The sequence below is a fragment of the Rhinolophus sinicus genome, chromosome 12, assembly GCF_057876585.1.
Source record: "Rhinolophus sinicus isolate RSI-liver-muscle chromosome 12, RSI-T2T, whole genome shotgun sequence".
Taxonomy (NCBI): Eukaryota; Metazoa; Chordata; class Mammalia; order Chiroptera; family Rhinolophidae; genus Rhinolophus; species Rhinolophus sinicus.
In genome coordinates this window covers 23,746,801-23,768,846 of record NC_142512.1, presented here as the reverse complement: position 1 = coordinate 23,768,846, position 22,046 = coordinate 23,746,801, and the positions used below count along the sequence as shown (strand labels likewise).

General features: G+C 49.8%; 1 protein-coding gene across 5 annotated transcripts in view; it reads left to right on the top strand.

Annotated features, from left to right (window-relative positions):
* ASIC2 (acid sensing ion channel subunit 2) overlaps window positions 1–16,825 on the top strand; it is a 965,493-nt gene extending 948,668 nt beyond the window's left edge. For 2 of the 5 annotated variants that reach the window (XM_019732608.3, XM_019732609.3), the window contains exons 4-10: window positions 2,823–2,973; window positions 4,919–4,975; window positions 6,491–6,644; window positions 8,709–8,800; window positions 12,385–12,464; window positions 13,958–14,026; window positions 15,882–16,825. In XM_019732608.3, coding sequence (XP_019588167.1) covers window positions 2,823–2,973; window positions 4,919–4,975; window positions 6,491–6,644; window positions 8,709–8,800; window positions 12,385–12,464; window positions 13,958–14,026; window positions 15,882–15,983 — 705 coding nt within the window. In that variant the 3' untranslated portion in view covers window positions 15,984–16,825. Of the gene's footprint in view, window positions 1–2,822; window positions 2,974–4,918; window positions 4,976–6,490; window positions 6,645–8,708; window positions 8,801–12,384; window positions 12,465–13,957; window positions 14,027–15,063; window positions 15,131–15,881 lie in introns of all 5 variants that reach the window. The other 3 variants (XM_074319708.2, XM_074319707.2, XM_074319706.2) reach the window with 3 other exon arrangements.
* The last annotated feature ends 5,221 nt before the right edge of the window (window positions 16,826–22,046 follow it).

Here is a 22,046-nt window from a genome sequence, read left to right as displayed (position 1 = left end):
GAGATGTAAATAATGATAGACTTTTAGGCACGATATGGAAACTTTTCTAAAAAGCCGACTGGAACTGAAAAATACAATTATCTGAAATTTAAAAACTACAAGGATGGGATTATCAGAAGATTGTATAGAAAACAACAAATGAACACCAAACTTGAAGACAATTTAATGGAAATTATTCAAATAAGACACAAAGAGAAAAAAGACAGAGAGAAGTGAACAGAGCCCCGATGAGTTGTAAAACAGTACTAAGCAGTCCAACATGCCTATAATCCCAGAAAGAGAGGAGAGAAGAAGGATGGGGAAGAAACGTAAGTGAAGAAATAATGGTCAATTTTTTTCCAAATTTATTCAAAAGCCTCATTCCACAGATACAGGAGCCTCGGCAATCCCCAACCAAGATAAATACAAAGAAAACCACATCTAGGTACGGCATAGTTAAAATCCTGGAAACCAAAGAAAAAAGAAAACCTTAAAAGCAGTCAAAGGATAAAAGGCATATATAGAAGGGAGCAATGCAAAGATTATGATTGTTTCCTCATCAGAAACAATGGAGACCATAAGACAGTGGAACATCTTTGAAATGCTAAAAGAAAACACTTAACAACCTGGAATTCTATAATAGTCAAAATCTATTTCAAAAATAAAGACAAAACTAAGACATTTTATAGATAAATGAAAACAGAATAATTTCCACAGGTGTACCACATGTAAAATATATGCCCATAGTACAAGAAATTTCTTTAGCCTAAAGGGAGCTGATATCCAGTGGAAATTCAATACAGGAAAGAATGATGAACAGGAAGGGATGTAAATAGAATTATATGTGAAATGGTAGAATATTGATTCAAAATAGGCTGTGATTAGTTAGGGATGCATGCTGTAAATCCTAGAGTAACAATTAATAATAGTAATAATAATAATAATATACAAAGAGGTATAGAGCAAAGGCCAATAGAGGAGATGGAATGAACTAGCAAAACAATACTCAGTTAACCCAAAAGATGAGTCAGGAAAGAGATGACAAAGGAAGAAGTAACAGTGTGGACAAATAAGAAACAAAGCAAGTTAGTGGACTTCAATTCAACCATATTAAGAATTACATTAAATGTAAGTGGATTAAACTCTCGAATATTGTCAGGATAAAATCGCAACATTCAGTTAGGTTATTTACAAGAGATTACCTTATATGTACAAATATTCTGACAGATTAAAAGTAAAAGGATGGATAAAAAAAGAGTATGAGAGTGGGGAAACATAAATAGTAAGCATAAGATTTATACTTTTCTATTTCTTCCTTATGTTAGTTTTATTATGTTTATATTTTCAAGGAATTTGTCCATTTCATTTAAGTTTTTAATTTATTAGCATAAAGTTGTCTCATTATTTTTTAAATGGCTGTAGGATTGGTAGTGATGTACTCTTTCATTTCTGATATTGGTAACTTGTGTTATCTCTTTTTACTTATTATTATTGATTTCTAATTTAATTATGTTTTGGTCATAAAACATACTCCCTATGGTTTCATTTCCTTAAGACTTATTGAGATTTATTTTATAGTCCAGCATATGATGTATCTTGGTAAGTGCCCCATGTGCACTTGAAAAGTATGTGTATTCTGTAATTGTTGGTGTAGTGTTTTATAAAAGGCAATTAGGTCAAGTTGTTTCATAGTGTTGCTCAAATCTATATCTTTACTGACTTTTTGTCTACTTATTCATCAGTTATTGAGAGAGGAGTATTGAAATCTCTAATTATGGATGTGTCTATTTCTCCTTGTCAATTTTTGCTTTGTGTGTTTTTGAAGCTTATCATTAAGCACTATATATTTAGAATTATTATAGGCTCTTGATGAATTAATCCTGTTATCATTGTGAAATAACCCTCTTTATCTCATGCAGTATCATTGTCTTGAAGTTTACTTTGTTTTATAGACATTGTGTTGAGCAAAAGAAGCCAAACACAAAAGAGCACATAGTATAAGTTTTCACTTATATGAAATTTGAGAAGAGGCAAAGCCACCTGTGGTGATAGAATCCGTAACAGCGATTGCCTGGGTAGGTGGGGGGGCTGATTGGAAAAGGATATGAAGGAACTCTCTATGGTGATTAAAAATGTCCTGTATCTTGATTGAAGTGGTGGTTACATAGGTATATACATTCTTCAGAATTTGTTGAACTGTGTACTGAAAATGTGTGCATTTTGTTGTATCTTTTGTTCTTCAATTGAAAAAAAAAAAAGATAGGTGTAAAGGACTTGGCTGGGGCTTAACACAGCGTAAGTGCTCAACAACCATTAGCTCCCTCATCCTTCCCCCTCTCTATCCCCGGCAGGCAAGTACATAGGTTTAGAAGATTTTATGGTCATTGGACCTCTGAGAACAAGAGTGACATGTTCCCCAAAGGAGTCCATCCACAGCATCGTCCTGGAGTTGCTCTAGTCAGGGCCACGGGTCAGAAACCACACCTTAGGTTATGCCTACAGCCATTTCATCCTGGACCCTTCTCCAGGTGTCGTCCTCCAGGTCTGGGGTACTAGTGTCCCAAGCCAAGAAGGTAGAATTTAACTGGGTCATTCCAAGAGATGGGAGATGGCAAAGTGTGGAAGTGGGAAGAGACTCTGAGAAGATCAGCATTTCTGGGAAGGTGATGAAAGATAACTAGTGTCAGAGATGTTGAAGGTCTGTTAAGTCAGTGGAGTTTAGATGATCACGTAGTAGATGCTCAATAATTGTTTGTTGGTTGAATAAGTGAGTGAATGAGCACTGAGTCTGTGGAGGCTGAACCTCCAGGGCTGACTGCTACCCCCTCCTTCCTGTCTTGCAGCTCACCTACCTGCCCCCGCCATGGGGCGAGTGCCGATCCTCAGAGATGGGACTCGACTTCTTTCCTGTTTACAGTATCACCGCCTGTAGGATTGACTGTGAGACCCGCTACATCGTGGAGAACTGCAACTGCCGCATGGTCCACATGCCAGGTCAGTGCTAGAGGGAGGGTGACCTCCGGGCCCCACTGGGGACCGCTGCTGTGCATTTCTCTCCCTAATGGAAAACACTTCACCCACTCCACTAGGATCCAAAAGCATGTTGTTCTGGGAAGAGTGTTATTTGTGCCCAAACATTTAGAGAGCAGATAGAAACATCCACTCTAGCAATCAAGGCAGCATCCAGGTGTCCAGAAGCGTCCAGATGGATGGAGAACATTCCTCCCAATGCTCAATATGTCGGCTAATTGTTTGCTGCTCTTACCTCCTAGAGTTTAGTGTCCAGATAGCTGGATGCTTACAATCCTTACATCCTGGTGTAGAACACATGCAAACATTCAGTGGTTTCCAGATGTTTATTGCTTTCATCCAGATGTTTCCCTTCTTACATCCAAATGTCCAGCACTCTCAAAGGAGGCAAAAGTCCACCCATCAACAAGTAAACGTGTGTGCTGATATTTCTCTTATCAGACTGACAGGGCAGGTGGTCATCTCATTAGAAGCAGTGGGCATGTCAGAGGCAGAACGTGGTGTGGGCGCTGATTAGGGCAGGAATTTGGGGGCCTGGGCTTCCAATTCAGGTTCCTCCACCCACCCACCTGCGGTATTTCCTGGCTCAAGTTTCTAAACTTCTCTGTTCTCCCCTTCATGATCTTTAAAACACAAACATTCGTGGTTATGAGGACAAAATTAGGCTAAGAAATAAAAAATGCTTTGTAAACTGCCAACATGAGTGGTGGTTGTGTGCGTACATGGAGAGAGGCAACCGAAAGTCCTGTTCACTGAAGACATATTATGTGCCAGGAACTTTGCTATCATGTGTAATGGCTACTATGTTATGTTTGTGACCCACTTTAATTATATTTAACTAAATCCTTATATGGGACATTTAGTTCCTTACCAGTTGTTTTCCGTGACAACCATTGCTGAAATGAACGTCCTCCTATCTACATTCTGAATTGTTTCATGAGTAACCCATCATTTATTTAGTAGTCTAAGATGAGCATTACTGATCTTCAAAACTGCCTCTGAGGTGCCTAGAAGACAATGCAAAAAGGGAAACATACCAGTGAAATTATTATTATTCAAAAGGAGGAAGCATAACAGTTCCTCAGCTCTTGAAAAAAAGTGTTTGGGGAAAAGGTAAGGAAAGGACATTGTGGTGGACTTTAGTCCTCGGGAAAAGAAAAACGAGTCCTGGATTCCTGCAAAGAGATGCAAGAGAAAGGACAACCCAGCAATAGTGAAAGTTACCAGCCAGTGAGATGTCCCCCCAGTGAAACTCAGCCCCACACGAGCAGTATAGATTTTAGTCATTCTACCCATGACAGTTCCTGGCATCTCAATGACTAATGTGGAATTAAGGGCCTAGCAAAGAGGGACTTAGAAAGCAGCCCTTCTTGCCTACAGCCGTGCAGTATGGTAGAAAGAGCCCCAAACTCAGGATGAGACAGACGCGAGTTCAAAGCCCACCTCCGTCACTGCCACTCTGGTGTCCTGAGAAGGCAGGATACTTAGGCCTCAAGTCTCTCGTGGGTAAAACATACCCAGGCTTTCCTACTTCAGTGGGATTCCATGCGGATTAAGGACGATGGTACACGCCCAGGACCTAGTAGGTGTTTACCACCACCTCCCCGCTTTCAGCCATCAAAGCTTTCTTACCTATTACCCACCTGAGCTGGCTGGACCTGCACAGCAAACTGGGAGAAGTTAGCCAGGACACTCCTGCTCCCATTATTGCCTGCCCAAGGTCACAGAGCAGATCAGAACCCAAACTTCTGGGTACACTGTTTCCCTGCTGCCCTGATCAAGGGTTCCCTTCTGATGTTCGCTGGCAGACTGCTTCCCCTCCTCAGAGATGAGATGCACTCCCTTCCCCCAGCCCCAGAAGGGGAGGTGTTGCTGCCTGAGTACCGCTCCCTGTGTTTCTTCTTTGTAGGGGATGCACCTTTCTGTACCCCTGAGCAGCACAAGGAGTGTGCAGAGCCTGCCCTAGGTCAGTACTGGGGGACAAATGGAATGATGGGATGAGGGGGGCTGAAATGGAAACCTTCTGGGTGTGGGACAGGAACCAGGTGGAAGGGGGAACAGAAAAGGGTGAGGGGAAAGAGTCTGGAGAGGATGACATGGTTGTAGGAGCAGGAGAGGGAGAGGGAGAGAAGGGTGGGGGAGGGAATTGATGCAAGTGCATGAGGGCTGGGAAGGGCCCTGGGAAAGAGACAGGAGTAGAGAGAAAAAGTAAATTTCAGGAGGAATGGAGGGCACGGAGGAATGCACAGGAAGGGACAGAGACAAGAGAGAATGGACAATGGGCACCAAAGGAGCTTGGCCCACACTCTGACGGTTCACATCGGGAGGCCAAGGTCACTCCACTAATGCCCTGTCTCTGCATGCTCTGGTGAGCTTGCGGGTGGGGGACGGGAGAGAGGTGAGGCTGGTCCACATTCCACACGGGCCATGGAAGACCCCGAGCTCTGCCCTTCCTCCTCCCACTCTGGCCTGCTGGGTGTTTGCTGGTTGGAATAACCTGGCTGATTACCCACCCCAACCCTGCCTGTAAAACTTCCTGTGAGGAAGATGGCGCATGTAAGTGACAACCCCAAAGCTAGATCCACTCCACTTGCCTGCCTCTCTCCAGTCCTGGGAAATGGTTTCTAATCAAGACAAGCAGAGAGAATTTTTAAATCCTATGGACTCAAGTTCATTCAGCAGCTGCACTTGCTGGAGCTCAGTGGGGGCAGCTCTGGACTCACAAGCCCAGATGCTTCCAGGAGGACTGGTGGGGGGTCGGGGGGCTGGCTGAGAGGAGAGGGGACGACTGCCAAGGTGGGCAAAGACTCAGTCTCTCCGCGAAGTGAAGAATTGACAAAACCTATGGGTAGCCAGAAACACTGAGATGGTTAGAGGAAAGAGGGAGGGAGGGAAACGACATCTTCAACCGCCCGGTCCTAAATGGAAGAGGAGAGGAGAGGGAAAGAAGCGTTCTGCATGTGGGGAGGTTGCCTCTAGGCAAAGGACTTGTGAATCTGCCTGCATCCTAACCCAGTGGGCAGAGGAGATGGGCGCTGGCTATGAGGGAGCCCCAGATGTTTTAGATAAAATGATCTCCCACATTTGCTTTTGATAGGGGGCCCACTTTATGGATGAGAACACTGAGGCTAGGAACAGAAAAGAAGGCCCTGGGAAGCTGAAGAGGCCAGGACTCCCTTGGAGCCCATTCTCCAAAAGCGGTGCCTTCACAACAATTTTTAAAGGGTGACATAACAGGAAAAGAAGCAGAAGGAAAACAGGACCAAGAGTAACCTAGAAAGAGTGGGCACTTTTTTATAAGAGCTCACCCCCTCAACCTAGAGCCAAAGCCCAGCTCCCCTTCTTACTGCAGCTCCCACCCCTCCCCAACCTGGGAAGGCACCACCTCCCAGCTCACTTCTCTGCTGCTGAACCCGACTACCCGGGGCCCAGAAGTCCTGTCCACACACCCCACTAAGCCGGACCTCCCTCTCCCCTCCAGGTCTACTGGCGGAAAAGGACAGTAATTACTGTCTCTGCAGGACACCCTGCAACCTGACCCGCTACAACAAAGAGCTGTCCATGGTGAAGATCCCCAGCAAGACGTCAGCCAAGTACCTTGAGAAGAAATTCAACAAATCAGAAAAATATATCTCGTAAGCTCAGTGCATATGGTGGGGAGGGGGATATGGATCAGGAAGAAATTTGGGGCAATTGAGTAAGAGGGCAAAGGTAAGTAGTTAGTTCCATTCAACAGACATTAACTGTGCACCTGCTGTGTGCCAAGCTCTGTGCTCTACACTCAGAATAGGAAGACGGAGGATTAAGACACAGCCCCCGCCTTTAAGGAGCTTACAGTCTTGTGGGGAGACAAATACGCAACTGAATTCTAGAAAGGCTGATACAGGCAATAAGGGAGGTGCATGGCTGCCCCTGGCATGGGGATTCCGTCAAAGAAAGCTTCAGAGATTGTTTTAAAGTATGTATAGGAGTTTTCCAGGCAGGATTTGCACATTCTGTTCCCTCTGCCTGGAATGTTTTTCCTCTCGCCCTTCACCTAACTGGCCCCTCCTAGGGCAGGTCTTCATTTAAATGTTATCTCCTCGGAGACTAAATTAGGCCCCCTGCTATTATTTTTCTCTCAAAGCACTCAGGGTTTCCTTTGCAACACTCACCACCACGTATAATTCTATGTTCATGTATGTTTCCTTGTTTATTACCTGCCTACCCCACTAGATTGAAAGTTCCCTGAGGGCAGGAACCTTTCTTTTTTCCTTCTCTGCTGTGGAGTGGCTTGTACAGTGTTGGTGCTCAAAAAATAAGGTTGAGCACCCGAGCGGACGAGTCTAGCCTTTGTATTCACTCATTGGTCCCTGCTTCCTTGCACGACTCCTGTCCCAGAACAGAATTTTAACAGAATGAATAAATGAACAAAAGACATGGGAGAAAAGAACGAAAGACAGAGGGACTCAGGAGAGGACAGACAACAGACCTGCAAGTAGAAGCTGCGCCAGGTGGCTTTGTCTGAGCCACGGGGTCCTGTAAGCTGAACTGGACGGGGGAGCGAGTGGGGGGAAAGGAGGAGCCTTTATCCTAAGAGAATAGGGAGCAGTTGAAGAGCTGCAAGCAAGCGCGTGACAGGCTCAGATTTGCGTTTGAGACCACTGCTCTTCCACATGACTTTCTGCGATGAAAGGACGGCCGACCTGGTAACTACTAGCCACATGTGGCTACTGAGCATTTTAAATGTGGCTTGAGTGACTCAGGAACTGAAGTGAAGTTTTATTTCGTTTGAATTAGTTCGGCAGTTTTAGAAAGATCCTTCAGGCAGCAGTTTGGAAGATGGATGGGAAGCCAGATGGGCAGAAGGGAGCCTGTTAGGAGGCAGTTGCCATAAACAAGGCAGGAGATGGTGACACTTGGAATGGCGCCTCGGAGAGCCCTGTGTGGGGAAAGGAGCGTCCTCTCGCCCCACCACTCCCTCCTGCTGACATAGTCGCCAAAGCCCATCATCCCTGGGTTGATATCTACAAGCCTGATGGCTTCTGCTCAGTGGGCTGGGGACCAGGGCGTGGAGGGCCTTGTGAGCGCCACTGAAGGAGACAGGGAATTGTCAGAGGTGCCAGCTCCTACTGCTTAGCAGACATTCTGCGGGCAGTAACGACTTCTCCTGCCAAGATGTGTCTCGTTAACACACCTGCCTAAAGGAGCAAGAGGAGAACCTAGTGCTTCTGCCAGAAATGCCCCCAGCCAGATGTAGGTTTGCTCCCGAATAACCCTCCCTGGCTCTGGCAACAGGGTAGGGCCTCCCGTTAGGAGAAGCTTGCTATGAACCTTGTTAGGAGTGGGCAGGGCAGGCCAGCTGGAGCAAGCCTTGTCAAGAGAGTCCTGAGCTCACCTGCAGACCTTTTGGGGACCTAAGGACCTGGAGGCCAGGCAGGACTCCAGGAAAGCACGCAAAGAGAGGGGGGAGAGAAATAGGGGCAAAGGAGGACAGCTGGCCGGTGCCTCCAGCCCTGTGAAGACCACTGGGCTGGGAGTCGGGACTCCTGGTTTCAAGCCCCAGCTCGGCCACTCACCGGCTCGAACTTTGGACCAGTTGTTGCACTTCCCTGGGCCTCGGTTTCTCCATCTGTCCATGGGAAAGAAAGCTGTATTAGATGATCCCTGTGGGTCCTGATGGCTCTAACCGTGCATGGTGCTAAATATTCCCTCTGCAGAGAGAACATCCTCGTTCTGGATATATTTTTTGAAGCTCTCAATTACGAGACGATTGAACAGAAGAAGGCGTATGAAGTTGCTGCCTTACTTGGTAAGTCAAAGTGTCTACTGCACAAATTTCCACATCTTTAGGGGATGGGAGGGAGGGGGGAGGGGTGGGCAGGCAGCAGGCAGGCAGGTAGAGATAGAAGCCTCCTGATGAGTCTGGCCTCTGTATTCACTAGTTGTTCCCTGTCCCAGAAGAACTCCAGTGTGGGGCAGCTCTTTGTCTCAGGTCACACTACCATCTAGGCCTCAGTTTCCCCATCCACACAGTGAGGCAGGTGAGCTAAAGGTCTCTCAGGGCCTTTCCAGAGCTGCCCTCGTGGATTCCATGGTCTTCTGCCCCAGGTTGGAGTCAGAGCCTTGGGGCCATGGCGGGAAGAAAGAGCTATCAGATGGAGGGAAGGCTGATCTTTGGGTGGTTCCCAGGCAGTGGACATAGCGAGGGCCCCCAGGGCAGCCCCCACTTGGAAAGTATTGTTGCTGCATGGAGAAGGCTAGGTGTCCCCGCTGGACTGAGTCCTTTCTCAAACACAAAAGAAGGGCCCTTTGTCCCCAGATAGCTACAGACCTGACTGCCACCCACACAGGTTCCCGTCAGCTCCCCTGGCCCCATTTGCACATAATGGACACAGAGCATTAATATCAACCCTGCCCCAGCGCAATGCAAAACCTGAGGGTGGACAGTTAAAAGACCTGCCCCTTGGGCTCTCCTCCCAACTTGTGCTCACTCTCAGGAAAAGATCTGATGCCTGTTCCTGTAAGGAAAAATAGCTGTTGTCATCTCTGTGAGCCGAACCAGGTGAGAGTGGCATCCTAGGGGTTGGGGGGGTGAGGGAAACAGACACCTTCTACCTGTAAGAATAGAGGCAAGACCAGTTGTGAGAACTTGGGCAAGTTGTTTCCCCTCATGGCCCTCAGGTCCGTCCTTCATCTGTAAAATGGGTCTAATAAAACCCACATTATATGTTTGTTGTGATGGTTAAATGTGATAAAGCCCCAGCACACAGAAGGTCCATTAATACCCATTTCTGGTACCTGGACAGTCTCCGTGCCACTGCAGACCCAAGGCCCAACTGGTGTTTCCAGGCACCATCTGGGCCTTTCTGCACCTCTCCCAGGAGGCTGGGGGCTGGGCCGCAGCTGGGTCCCAGCTGGGTTAAAGTGGCCATCACTCAGGCCTTGGAGACTGTTGTGGCCAAAGGAACCGAGACTAGAGACTCATGCCCTGGGCCCAAGGCAGAGGCCATGTACTTGTCCCTCACCTGCCTGCCACCTTTATCTCCCAAAGAAGACTCGGGACATGGCCCCTCCCCTCCCCTCCTCTTCATTCTCCCACCTAGGCTCACAGACACACACACACACACACACACACACAGAACGGGGAAAGCCTGAGCTCTGAATCTGTCAAGAGGGCCAGCTCATCTCTGCATCAGACATGAGGATGAGTGAGTTCCCAGCGTCTTGTTCCCACCCAGAATAGCCTGCTGAGAAAGGCACGCTGCCATCTCTACCTCCGTGATGAGACCGTGCCACTTTGCAAGCCCTCAGCCACCAGGCCCTTCTCTCACTGCCACAGGGCTCACCCTCACCTCAATGCACACTGCGTGGTGACCACACACTCACCGTGGTGACCACACACACACCGTGGTGACCACACACACACCGTGGTGACCACACACACACCGTGGTGGCCACACACTCACCGTGGCGGCCACACACACACCATGGCGACCACACACACACCATGGTGACCACACACTCACCGTGGCGACCACACATACACTGTGGCGACCACACACACACCGTGGTGACCACTCACTCACCGTGGTGACCACACACTCACCGTGCTGAGCCACACACACCTCACAGACCTACATGCAAGCCATTCAGCTACAGAGACGTGTATGTGCCCACCCACCGCACGCCTCCACACTCACACACTCATGACACACAACTGCCATGCACACAAGCACACTCACACTTACACATGCTCCCTCATGTTCCCCACACTCAGACACACGGTGCCCACCTCCACCAAGCCACAGACACGCACGCTTAGACACACTCAGTGTACCTACCCCAGACATGGAGAGCCTCCTACACGAAGCCATCAATGGCCAGACGGGCCGCCTGTCCCTACACAGACACATGCGACCACACGGCACCCTGGCTTGTACCCACGCTCAGTTGTACTGTGTGCACATACAAACAACACACTCACACCTGACACTCACACACATGAGTGCACACTCCCCAGTTAGCCCCCATTAAGGATATTAGAGTGGCCACTGGGGGAGGAGAGGAATGAGGGGATCCATTTTGAGCCCAGCACCAAGCGCCACAAGGGTGAGCCTCCTCCCCGCCATCTTAGCTTGTTTACCTGCAGGTGTGGTTGTTGGGCTCCTCGCAGCTATAATCAGGAGAGGAGGGGCTCCCATCAGGAGGTTCTCAGACCAGGAGGTCAGCCTGGAATCTCCAGTAGGACTATATGCCCACCCCCAATAATGCCCCCCACTCCGTTCCCAGCACTCTCCCAGCCCAGTCTTAAAGATCACAGCAGGAAAGGACTTCACAGCTCATCTCCAACCCTCTTCCCAACCAGCTCCACCACCAAGGGTTGTTTGAAGGCAAAACTACTGAGAGGGTCAGGGCTTGTCAAAGCCACACAGCAAGCTGGTGGCCACTTCACCCTCAGTGCCCTGGAGAGCCGTGAAGCAAAGCACTTGGGCTTTTGGGAGATCACTACCCTTTGACAATTCTGATAAAAGCCTCTCAAATATGAATTCTCCCAGTACAAATGCCCAGGCACACACATATAGCATTTTCATTCAATTTCAGGTCTCCAGCCATCTGAAGGTCCCACAGGAGGATGGTTCTCAAATTCTGGTGGGCCAGAGAACCCCCTGGGGGACCTAAAGCTCCTGACTTCCAGATTCCATCCCCAGAGATTCTGATTTGATAGCATACGCTAGGTCCGGGCATCAACGCTAATTACAAGTCTTCCAGGAGTTTGATGCAGGGGGAGCCAAAGACCAGTCTAGATGAACGTTGCTCATGGGGGCCCCATGCACCCCAAGACAAGACCCCCTGCTCTAGAAAGAACCCAAAGAACATTTACCTTTGGGGAAGGCGATGCTTCCTATAATGCCTCCCAAGGGTGACAGGTGCCCCATGTCATGATTGAAGCAGGGGTTGGGAGAGCTTCTTGTGCCGCTGTTCCCAAGACCCCCACCCAGGGCACCTGATACATATGTCCCATGATAGATTGCCCTTGCCCGGGGCAAAGACCACACACATCTCTATTTCCAGCCCAGAGCCAATGCAGGGCCCAATCAGTGTGGTTCTGAATGTAATTGGCAAGCCTATGAGCCTATGAGGTGTATACTAGGCTCCTCCAATAAGCAGTTAGGTTAGTTCCCATCCCCACTGGGTGCTGCAAAACATCAGCTCTCAGAGCTTTGCATTGAAGGAGGGACTTGTCAAAGGCCTGGCCTTCCAGTTACAAGCCCAGGCTCCCCGTGGAGGGGAACCGGTTCAGAAGGTCTGGTTTCTAAGTTTCTAATCTATTCACTCCTTCCTGGAAGCGCTGTGAGTAAAGCCAAACCTTTGGTCTTTTCTCTCTCTCTCCAGGTGATATTGGTGGCCAGATGGGATTGTTTATTGGTGCTAGTATCCTCACAATACTAGAGCTCTTTGATTATATTTATGAGGTAAGATTTGGGATTGCTCGTGGGAAATGGACCATATGTGCGTGCCCTCATCCTGCTTCAATGTCCAGAACCAAAGGTCAGGGGAGAGGATGGCCTCTCTCCTGCAGAGTCTGCTTTCTCCTCCCTGACCATAGATACTGTCTATCACCGAGTCCTAGGCATGGGGGAGGGGTGAACGTAAGGGAGGTGAGAGCCACAGTCCTGTTTTCAGGGACAGGGAAGAGCAGTGGGCTGTCTACCCTCTCAGGGAGGGAGGGGAAGGGATGAGGAGGAGACGAGACTGAGCTGAGGCCAGCTCTGAGCCCCTCCCACGGCACGGCCAGAGGTCGTGGCCTCATACCTGGGTGTGTCTGCACCCACACATTCATACCACATGCCCACACTCACATCACACACACGTACCCCACACTCACACACGCACGCACACACGCACGCACACACGCACGCACGCACCTGCCCTCTGGGTGGCCCATCACCTGAGTGGTGCGTTCATGGTCCAGGCAGGATGAAGTAAGAGGCATTTCCTGGCAAGCCTCATCCGTCCTGAGGAGAGCAAGGGTACACCAGCCGCTTCTGGCTGCTAACATGTCTCCCCGAAGAGGCAGTTGGAACAAAGCTTCTGAAAGCTTTTCAAACAACAGACAGCGACTTCCAGCATTGAGAGCTCCTGGTGCCCGTCATCCTTCCTACCGGCATCTCCCAAACCCAGCTGGCTGTAGGGGCTCCAGAATGCCTAAGGCATGTCCAGGCCCTAGGACCACCTGAGTCTGGGTCCAGCAAACAGCCTGCACAGCAGCGGCTGCTTCTCAGAGAGGCTGGCAAGAACCAAAGGTTGCTCATTGGGAATCATTGTGAGGGCTGGGTCCCCTCGATCTCACACCCTTCCTCTCAGCAGTGACCTTGTTCCCCAAACCCAACCCACATCCCATGGCCAGATGTTATTCTGCTTTACTGCTTAATTTTTGTGAAAAGCTGTACAAAATTATGGACATTGAATCACACCACATAACATATTTAATAACCACCATTTATTGCTAAGAATAGAATGTCATGAAGTGAAATGTGCCCTGATCTTATGAACTGTGGAGCTGCCAGGCCTAAAAAGTGATTAGTAATCTTGTTCCCCAGGCCTAACATCAGCAAAGGGCTGGCTCCCAGGCCGCTGTGAGCACAGACGGGGAGGGGAGCCGTGCCAGCACGTACATGTACCCACATTCTCCATCCACAGGCAAAGGCAGTTTACACTGCGAGATAGGGCCCTCCTGTGACCTCTTCCAAACTCTAGCACCTGCACCCAAATCCCATTTCTGCCCAAAGACCGGGCAGAGGCTCCTCGAGCTGGCTGCCAGGCAGAGCTCCTGCCATGGTTTCTCCAGCCACCGCCCAGGCAGCCACTGCCTCTGTGGTTCCCGAGCTGAGCCGAGTGGAGGGAGGTCTCTTTACCTTCGTACCAATCTCCCAGCCTGACAAACCCCTTCCTGCTTTGCTTCCAGCTGATCAAAGAGAAGCTATTAGACCTGCTTGGCAAAGAAGAGGATGAAGGGAGCCACGATGAGAACGTGGTAAGAGCATCTCGTGGGCTGTGGGTTGATTTGCAACTCTGACTTGTACAGGCCACATGCAACCAGGTATTGGGACCAGGGGCAGAGCAGTGTACCTCCCCTCACACCTTCCCATGGCTTACGAAACCCTGTCAGCTCCCAAACCCGAGGGCACTGCGACTGAGCCCCGAGTCTCTCTCTCTCTCTGAGACTCATCCCAGAGCCTGACAGTAAGTCATGGATGCTGTGGGTACCAAGAGGTGCTTCCGAGGGTAGGTCCTGCCTCTCCGGTCCCGCTTCCTCTGGGCCACAGGGCTACTCCCCTCATTTTATGGCCTTGAAAGAACCAGAGAGGCTCTGTGCAAGTCTGCTCCCTTATTCCCCAGGGTGGCAAAATGCAAGCTAGGACGTCCCTGGTACTCTACTCCATTTGAAGGGGACATGGGGTGTGGGGCCCTGTGAAGCTGGTAACTGCAATATACCCAGAATAACTACTGATTGCTGTATGCCTGCTACGTGTCAGGCCCTGGCCTGCGTGCCTTAAGAGTGCCATGGCATTTCAGCCTTACGGTCACCCTAGAGAAAGGGCTATTTTTATGTCCCTTTTTATTTGAGGCTGTTGGAGCCCAGAGGCCAAGGTCACACAGCTGGTGATATGAGCTGGGCACAAAAGACGCCCTGACCACTGTCCTCCTCTACCTCACTTGCCTAGAGCCAGACAGGCAGCCCCTCTCATGGCTGTCTGTTCTCCTTCCCAAACTCAGTCCCTTCCTGGGCTCCAGGCTCAGCTGTCTGGTACAGGTATCACTGGTTCCATCTCTGTTTCAGACACTATTTCTCTACCCATCTCCTGGGCTAAACATCTCCCATTGATTCTCTCAGGCCCTGCAGCCTCTGTTCGAACAGCAGACAGCTTCTGTTTCGGAGGGGCAGTGTGAAAGGGGCCCAGGCTCTGAACTGAGCTGACCTGGCTGGATCCCAGGTCCCTGCTTCTTAGTTGTGTCTCTGGGGACATGTTACTCACTTCCTTACCTCCCTGAGCTTCTGCCTCATCGCAGGGACCTGGGGTGTCATTTGGATGAAGTGAGAGCAGCCTGTAAAGCAGTCAGCGTTGCCTAGTTTATAGTAAGTGCTCAGCAAGTGTGGATTTGCTCCCTCACCCCCCCCTTTCTTCCTGCCTTCAAATGTCTGAGTCCCAGCCTCCCGTCTGTCCCCTCCCCCTCTGCCCAGCACTGTCCTCATCAGACCTCCCCCAGATGCTTGGCACAGCCTCCTGGCCAGTCTCTCTGCTCCCGGGCCGCTCAGACTCCCACCCGCTGTAGCCCAGAGCAGCCTGGGAATCTCCCTGAAGATTCACAGCCGTCTCCACCGTACCCTGCTCAGGGCCCCAGGACAACTGTTCCCTAGGGCCCAGCTCTGGTTCTGGCTATCGGGGCCCTCAGCCCTCGCAGCTTGGCCTCAGCAGTTGCCACCCCCTGCCCCAGGATTAGCCACGGGCTGCACCCGCTCACCCCAGGTAGGCCCCAAAGGAGGCCCCTGAGGCTGGGGACCATCCAGCCCCAAAGCTACACACCACTCAGACGTAGCTTCAGGCGCCACATCAGGGGACCTCTAGGAGAGAAGATCAAACCAGCTACTGAACCTCATCACCAGGGAACCCTGTGCCCACCGCAGTGGGCACCTACTAGGTGAGCAATGGTGAGAATTCTGGAGGCAGAGGGGCCTTTTCGTCCTCATGCCTTCAGATGGCAAACCAGTGCAGGAGAAGCAGTGCCCCAGGAGGACCCACATGTGGGGAGAACCGTCCCCAGGCCTGCCTGTAGCATCGTGATGAGTTTTTGCTAAATAAATATAAACGCCTTCCCCTTCCCTCCAGAGCACTTGTGACACAATGCCAAACCATTCTGAAACCATCAGCCACACTGTGAATGTGCCCATGCAGACAGCCCTGGGGACCTTGGAGGAGATTGCCTGCTGACAGCCCTCGGACCACCACCCCACAAACACACCTTGAGGCCCAAGACCCAGGACAGGGGACAGCAGGCTCAGACGGGATGGCCCCTGATGACGGAAAGAAGCAAGAGCCCCCTATGCACACATAGCAAACAATCTGCCAAAACCTCGCTATCGCCACGTCTGACAGGACGTGTCCTCGGGCCCTGCCGTGCATCTCTCTTAGGACAAATGCGTCCCACTCTGGAACTGTCCGAGGACCAACCTGCCATCACATCTCACTGCCAGATGTATAAATCACCTGCATGCTCAGACTTCTCATGGCACCACCTCCACGTCTGTCTCTATACATGACACGCCTCCGTGCAGTTTCCAGCCACCACCCTGCAGCCATGCAGGGGGACCAGGTTCCAGCCCCAGAGTCACCATGAGGCCACACTGGAATCACAACTGCACTATCAAGAGGGAAACCACAGAACTGTCGATTACGTCCGATCCTTGTATCGTTTGTGAAGGTTCTTAACCTGTCCACAAACCCCTGTCCCCCCGAGCTGGCCCACAGGGTGAGCAGGCCAACCCCCTCGCGTCCCAGCGCCTGTGATGGAGGCACGATGGCCTGGGTGACTCCAGTACTCATCCAGGGCACCCGTGTCCTTCTGCTCTCCCTGTGACACGGCTTGTACAGTCTGAGTCTGTTTCCTGGTGGGGGGGGGGGCTTTCATCGTCTGTCTGTCCGAGATCCGTTTTGTTTTCTGATTTTGGGTTTTGATGTTCTGAGGTTTGCTTTGGTTTGGTTGTTCCATTTTCTCTGGCGTTTATTTATTTGTGCTTCCAATCATGGTCATATTAAAAGCTGGTCTTGTGGAAGTGGCTGAGTGGTTTCTGCCTTTCCCCCACACTCAGATCTCTTTCCTTGAGGGCTTAGGAGAGGGCCAGGCCTGACCAGTCAAAAACCACAGATTATAGAGATCAAGTTTTATGCAACAATACTTAACTTGGCGAAAGGTGTATTCTAGTCGAAATCTGTAAAAATGATTGATCGCAACCTTGGAAGTGACTTCGTGACCCATTAATAGGTCCCAGCCCACAGTCTGAATGACACTGCCCTAGACCATAAACATGTAGCATGAAGAGAGGGGAGGCAGAGAACGCTGCCCAGACCTGAAAACCATAAAGGACGCCTTCCCGTCCCTCTGCTCTTCTGCCTTCTGTCCTGTCTCCTCCCGACCCTGACCCCATCAGTGAACTTGGGCTGGACACAGGCCCCAGGGGGACCCACTCTGACATACCAACTTTTCCGTATGCTCTCTGCACCCCACCTCCTCACCTACAGGAAACAGACCTGCTTGTCCCTGCACAGGTCACATTTGCATTCTGCCTTGCTCCCCATGACTCCTGAGAGCATGTTCACATGGGAAAGGAGGTTGGGGGGTGCCTTTGGTGGGGAGGGGGCCTGCTCTTTCAAGCCCCCCTGTGGCAAAAGAGACCTTCCTGTTCAGGCAGAATCCTTTTCCTCACTGCATCCTGTTAACTCCATAGGCTCAGTTCCTGTAGCCTAACATTTACTCCCCCTACGTCCCCCCACCACTCCAACTCAAAGTCTCCCCCAAAGCCTTGAAGAGAGGTCTGATGTGGTCTGCACCTTCTGCTCATACACAGATGCACAAAAGCAGTGGCTAGAGTGGGGCTCAGGGTTCCAGTCCCTGCACTGCCGTCCAATTCTCTCTCTCTCTCTCTCTCTCTCCCTCCCTCCCTCCCTCCCTCTCTCTCTCTCTCTCTCTCCCCCTCCCTCCCTCTCTCTCTGTCTCTCTCTGTCTCTCTCCCCCTCCCTCCCTCTCTCTCTCTCTCTCCCTCCCTCCCTCCCTCCCTCCCTCCCTCCCTCCCTCCCTCTCTCTCTCTCTCCCCCTCCCTCCCTCCCTCCCTCTCTCTCTTTCCCCCTCCCTCCCTCCCTCCCTCCCTCTCTCTCTCTCTCCCTCCCTCTCTCTCTCTCCCCTGCCCAACCTGCTAGCACAAGGAAAAGATATTTACCCAATGTGACCAGTTGAAAAGCGCCTCACACCAGGAGTACACAGCCCACACCTTATTCTCTCAGGAATCCCCGTTTCCTCACCATTCCAGCTTCGACAGGCTACCAACAATCCTTGGCTCCCGGCCTCTTCCTCCTTCTTCAAAGCCAGCGATGATGGATTGAGTCCTTCTCACATCACACAACAATGACCTTCTCCCGTAGTTACAGCTCCCTCTAACTTAGATCCTCTCCTGCTCTCCTCTTCCATTTTTCCAGGACCCCGCGGTAATCCAGGATAACTTTCCCATCTCAAGGTTCAGTTAATCACGTCTTCAAAATCTCTTTTGCCGTGAGAAGTAGCATAGTCACAGGCTCCAGGGTTAGGAGGTGGACATCTTTGGGGGGCATTATTCCGCCTACCACAGGCCCTTTGGACTGTATAACCTACAGTCCCCCTTTTCCAAAAAAGCAGCCCCAATAGGGAAGGGAAGGGACTTGCCTCGGGTCACCCCGTAAGTTAGTGGCAACCAAAGCTACACCCCCAGGCTCCCAAGGTCACAGTTCCATTTGTAAACCCACTTAAAGCAAGAAGGCCTGAGCGCAATCATTGCTCCAGACTGCCGGGGTATGGAAGCCCCTTTCCTGAGACGAACTAACTCCACACTGCTTCAGGCTGGAAAACATCCCGCTGGTGGCTCGCCTGTCACAGGCAGAAGAGGACGGAGTGTCCCATCAGGGTCCCATCAGTGCTCCCATCAGGGACAGGAACCCAACGAAATGTCTGTTTAGTGAGTTTGGAGACTAATGGATGCTTCTGTCTTATTCCACTTTCACAATTTCAGACGTTTTTAAAAATCTATAGATTAAGTTGCAATTTGAATGGCTCCACTGGATTTCTGACTTCCTTTTTCAAAGACAACAACAACAAAAACTTCACATCGATTTGGGATGGAGCAAAGAATATTCTAACGGGTTTTAATTGCTTCTTGCCTCACGTATGTATGTGCCTCTTCTGAGCTGGGGATCCCAGCTTTGTTCGTCTCCGAGCAGGTCTACAAACGTAACCTGTTTAAAGAAAACAAGGCAGCAAATTCCAGAGAGCTAATCGATAGCCAGCTACTGATTACTATTGACTGGCTGTTAGCCAAAGACCTTGTTGTCTGCCGACATTCCTGGGAGCGGGGGCGGGGTTGGGGGGGAGTGTTTTATTATCATCATTTCAAACAAGTAGCCACATGTGTAACATTTCCTTCATGAAGACCTGGAGAGATCTGTAGACAGAGAAGACGTGGGGATGTGTCATGTTTCTGAGAGTGACCCAAATAATGGCATGAAGGCCAGCAGTCTAGAACGATCGCAAGCCCATACCACAAGGTTGAATTATCAGTGACCTCAAAGGGTGAGATCAATAAGTCAATTAACCAATGAAATAATGGCACATGACCTCAGAAACAGAATTATTGGAGTCTGCTGCAGCTAAGGAGCCAAAGGCGTGACCACCTCTATGAGTAGCCGTCCCAGGACAGAGCTGGCTGCTTACATGCCATTGCTTTGTTGTTTTGGCAGAGAGAGACTGGAGTTCTTTTATTTTCCTCTTTCCAACTTGTGGCTGATTTTGTAAGAGTCTTAACCATAGAGATGCCATGTGAGAAGGGGTCCAGAGGGTGTCTGGAGAAAGGTGCCTGGTGAGCTGGGAAGGAAGTAGTCAGAGGCAGGCCCTGCTCACAGGGGTAAAATGGGTGGGTCGCGCTTCCCTCAGGGTAAAGCTCAGCTCAAGGCCCAAGAAGAGGCCGGGGACCTCTTCCTCCATATGCTCAGAGATTTCTATTCAGTGTTGAGAACTAAACTCAGAGCAGAGGTAAGGACTTTCAGAAAACGCCAGTGAATGTGCCCCTCTGTTACAAAGAAGGGAAGCTCAAGAGGCCAAGGAATTTGCTTTCACGGTGGGAGGAGGGGAGGGCGGTGGCCAGCCCTGATCCACACGTCGCTAGGCAGACCCTAAGCTGCACAAAACCAACTTCCTGGCCTAGTTGGGAAGGGAGCAGGGCAACGGAGGAAGGAGAAAGCCGTGAAGAGCAGAGATTCACCATCATTCAACTCGTATTGATCACCTGCCTATTATGTGCCAGGCACTTTCCCTCAAGGAATTTATCATCCAAGCAGGGGATGCTGACAAGTAAACAGATGACTGGGAAAGATGAATCGGAGTTTTGCAGTGAAAGGAGAGTGAGAGAGCAGCATATGCAAAGCTAGGAGGGTGGGTGCTGGAGAAAGCACAGTTCAGGGGACTGCACGTGGGTCCAGGGGACCCGAACATAGCAGTGAAAGGGGAAAGTGTCCAAAATGACCACTGAGAGATAGGCAGGTGCCCAAGGATGAGGGGCCTGGTTACCACACTGAGGGCTGTATCATGGCTAAAGTCCTCAAGCTCCCTCCTCTGCTCTGCAAGTGTCTAGGAAGGTATTTCCCAAGCCAAGCGTTGGTCTATTTAGCTCATGGCTTTCTCCCCACTCATTTGAGATTCCTGGCACGTGGAATCATTTTGCACGTGCATTTGTCTATTCCTAAGGTTAACAGGTTGAGTGTGTTTGGGGACAGGAGGTCCATGGGGACCATGAAACAGGTCAGTGGGAACCACCCAGCCCGAGGACAGGTGAGAGGAGGAGAGTTTCTTACCAATTCAATTTAACCTCCACTCACTGGCTTTGCAAGAACAAAGCAATAGGTAGGCAAAGGCTTTGGACAGAGAGTAAAAAGACTATTTCTAGCCCATTTCTGCTGTAAACAGACCGTATAACTTTGGACAATGTAATTCATTTCTCTGGGCCTACGTTTCCTCCTCTATAAAAGAAGAGGGGGCGGGAACTGAACAGAGGATTTCTTTGGTGAAATCCCAACACTAACAGTTCATGAGTCTAAGTTGAGCATGGGTGTCAGGTATCTAAGCAGATATTGAACTTACTGCTCAGAGCCTCTATTTCCTGTCTATGAGGTGGAGATGATGATATTTAGTTTTCAGGGTTGTTGTGAAAATTAAATAAGCTAAGACATACACTTCCTATCTTTTCTTCCTGTAAAACATTGATTCTTCATCTTGTTTAGATCATTTGCTTGGATTAAAAATAAGGTGAAAGCTATGAACTCTCTCCCCAGAAAAAAAATGCACGTGGTCACATAGATATACATCAAGTTTGCATATGATTTTAAGGGGTTATGGAGCCCCAGAACCCATCCTCTAGTTACATACTGATAAGTGGAGCCGTCTGGGTCTACAAGTGTCAAACTCTCCTCCAGAAGACCACAGTACCACAAAGAGCAACCAGCATTTCCTCTCCTGAAATGACGTAATGACTGCCATTTTTTCAATTTACAGGAAGGGGAAAATAAATGACAGCTAGGATTTGATCAATTTCAAGTTTTCTCTCCCATAATTTTTTTAAACCTTTGGCACCTGCTGCCGTTTGTGTACTAGTGAGTTCTCGCAGATGGCAAAATGAATGAACACGCAGAAAATGGATATGAACAGAGAACCTTAGAGCTGTGAGTTCATAAAATTATCTTATGCATGTGGCAATTCTGAGGGCTGAGGAGACCTGCATACATAGAAAGCAACTGTAACATGGCTTTGCAAACATCCCTGGGGCCTGGTTCTTAAGGAATGGGACCACTGCATCCACTGCATGCAGGAAATGCACGCGTAATGTTCTCCGGGTGACGTGGAGCCCCCAGACACACGCCGTTGACATTTCATAACATTTCATTCATTTCTGAGTAGAACTGCAATGATGCTTTTGTTTAAAAAAAAAAAAAAACTAAAACCCACCCCTGGTAAAGGGTGTGAGTGATACCCTGGGAGGCGCAGTTTAGACCTCTAGCCTCCTGGAAGCTGCTCTCCACGCTGTGTCTCTGAAGGGAGTGGCTTATTTGGCTAACTTATCGCCGTTATGAACCATTTGTCTTTAGTGTAATTCAGACTTCATGGCTTCTTCTCAAAAGGAATTCTATCCAAATTAAAATAGGCCCCACAGAAAGTGATTGGTGGGCACCAAAGCACATCCAGCTGAACCTACCTTAGAGGGA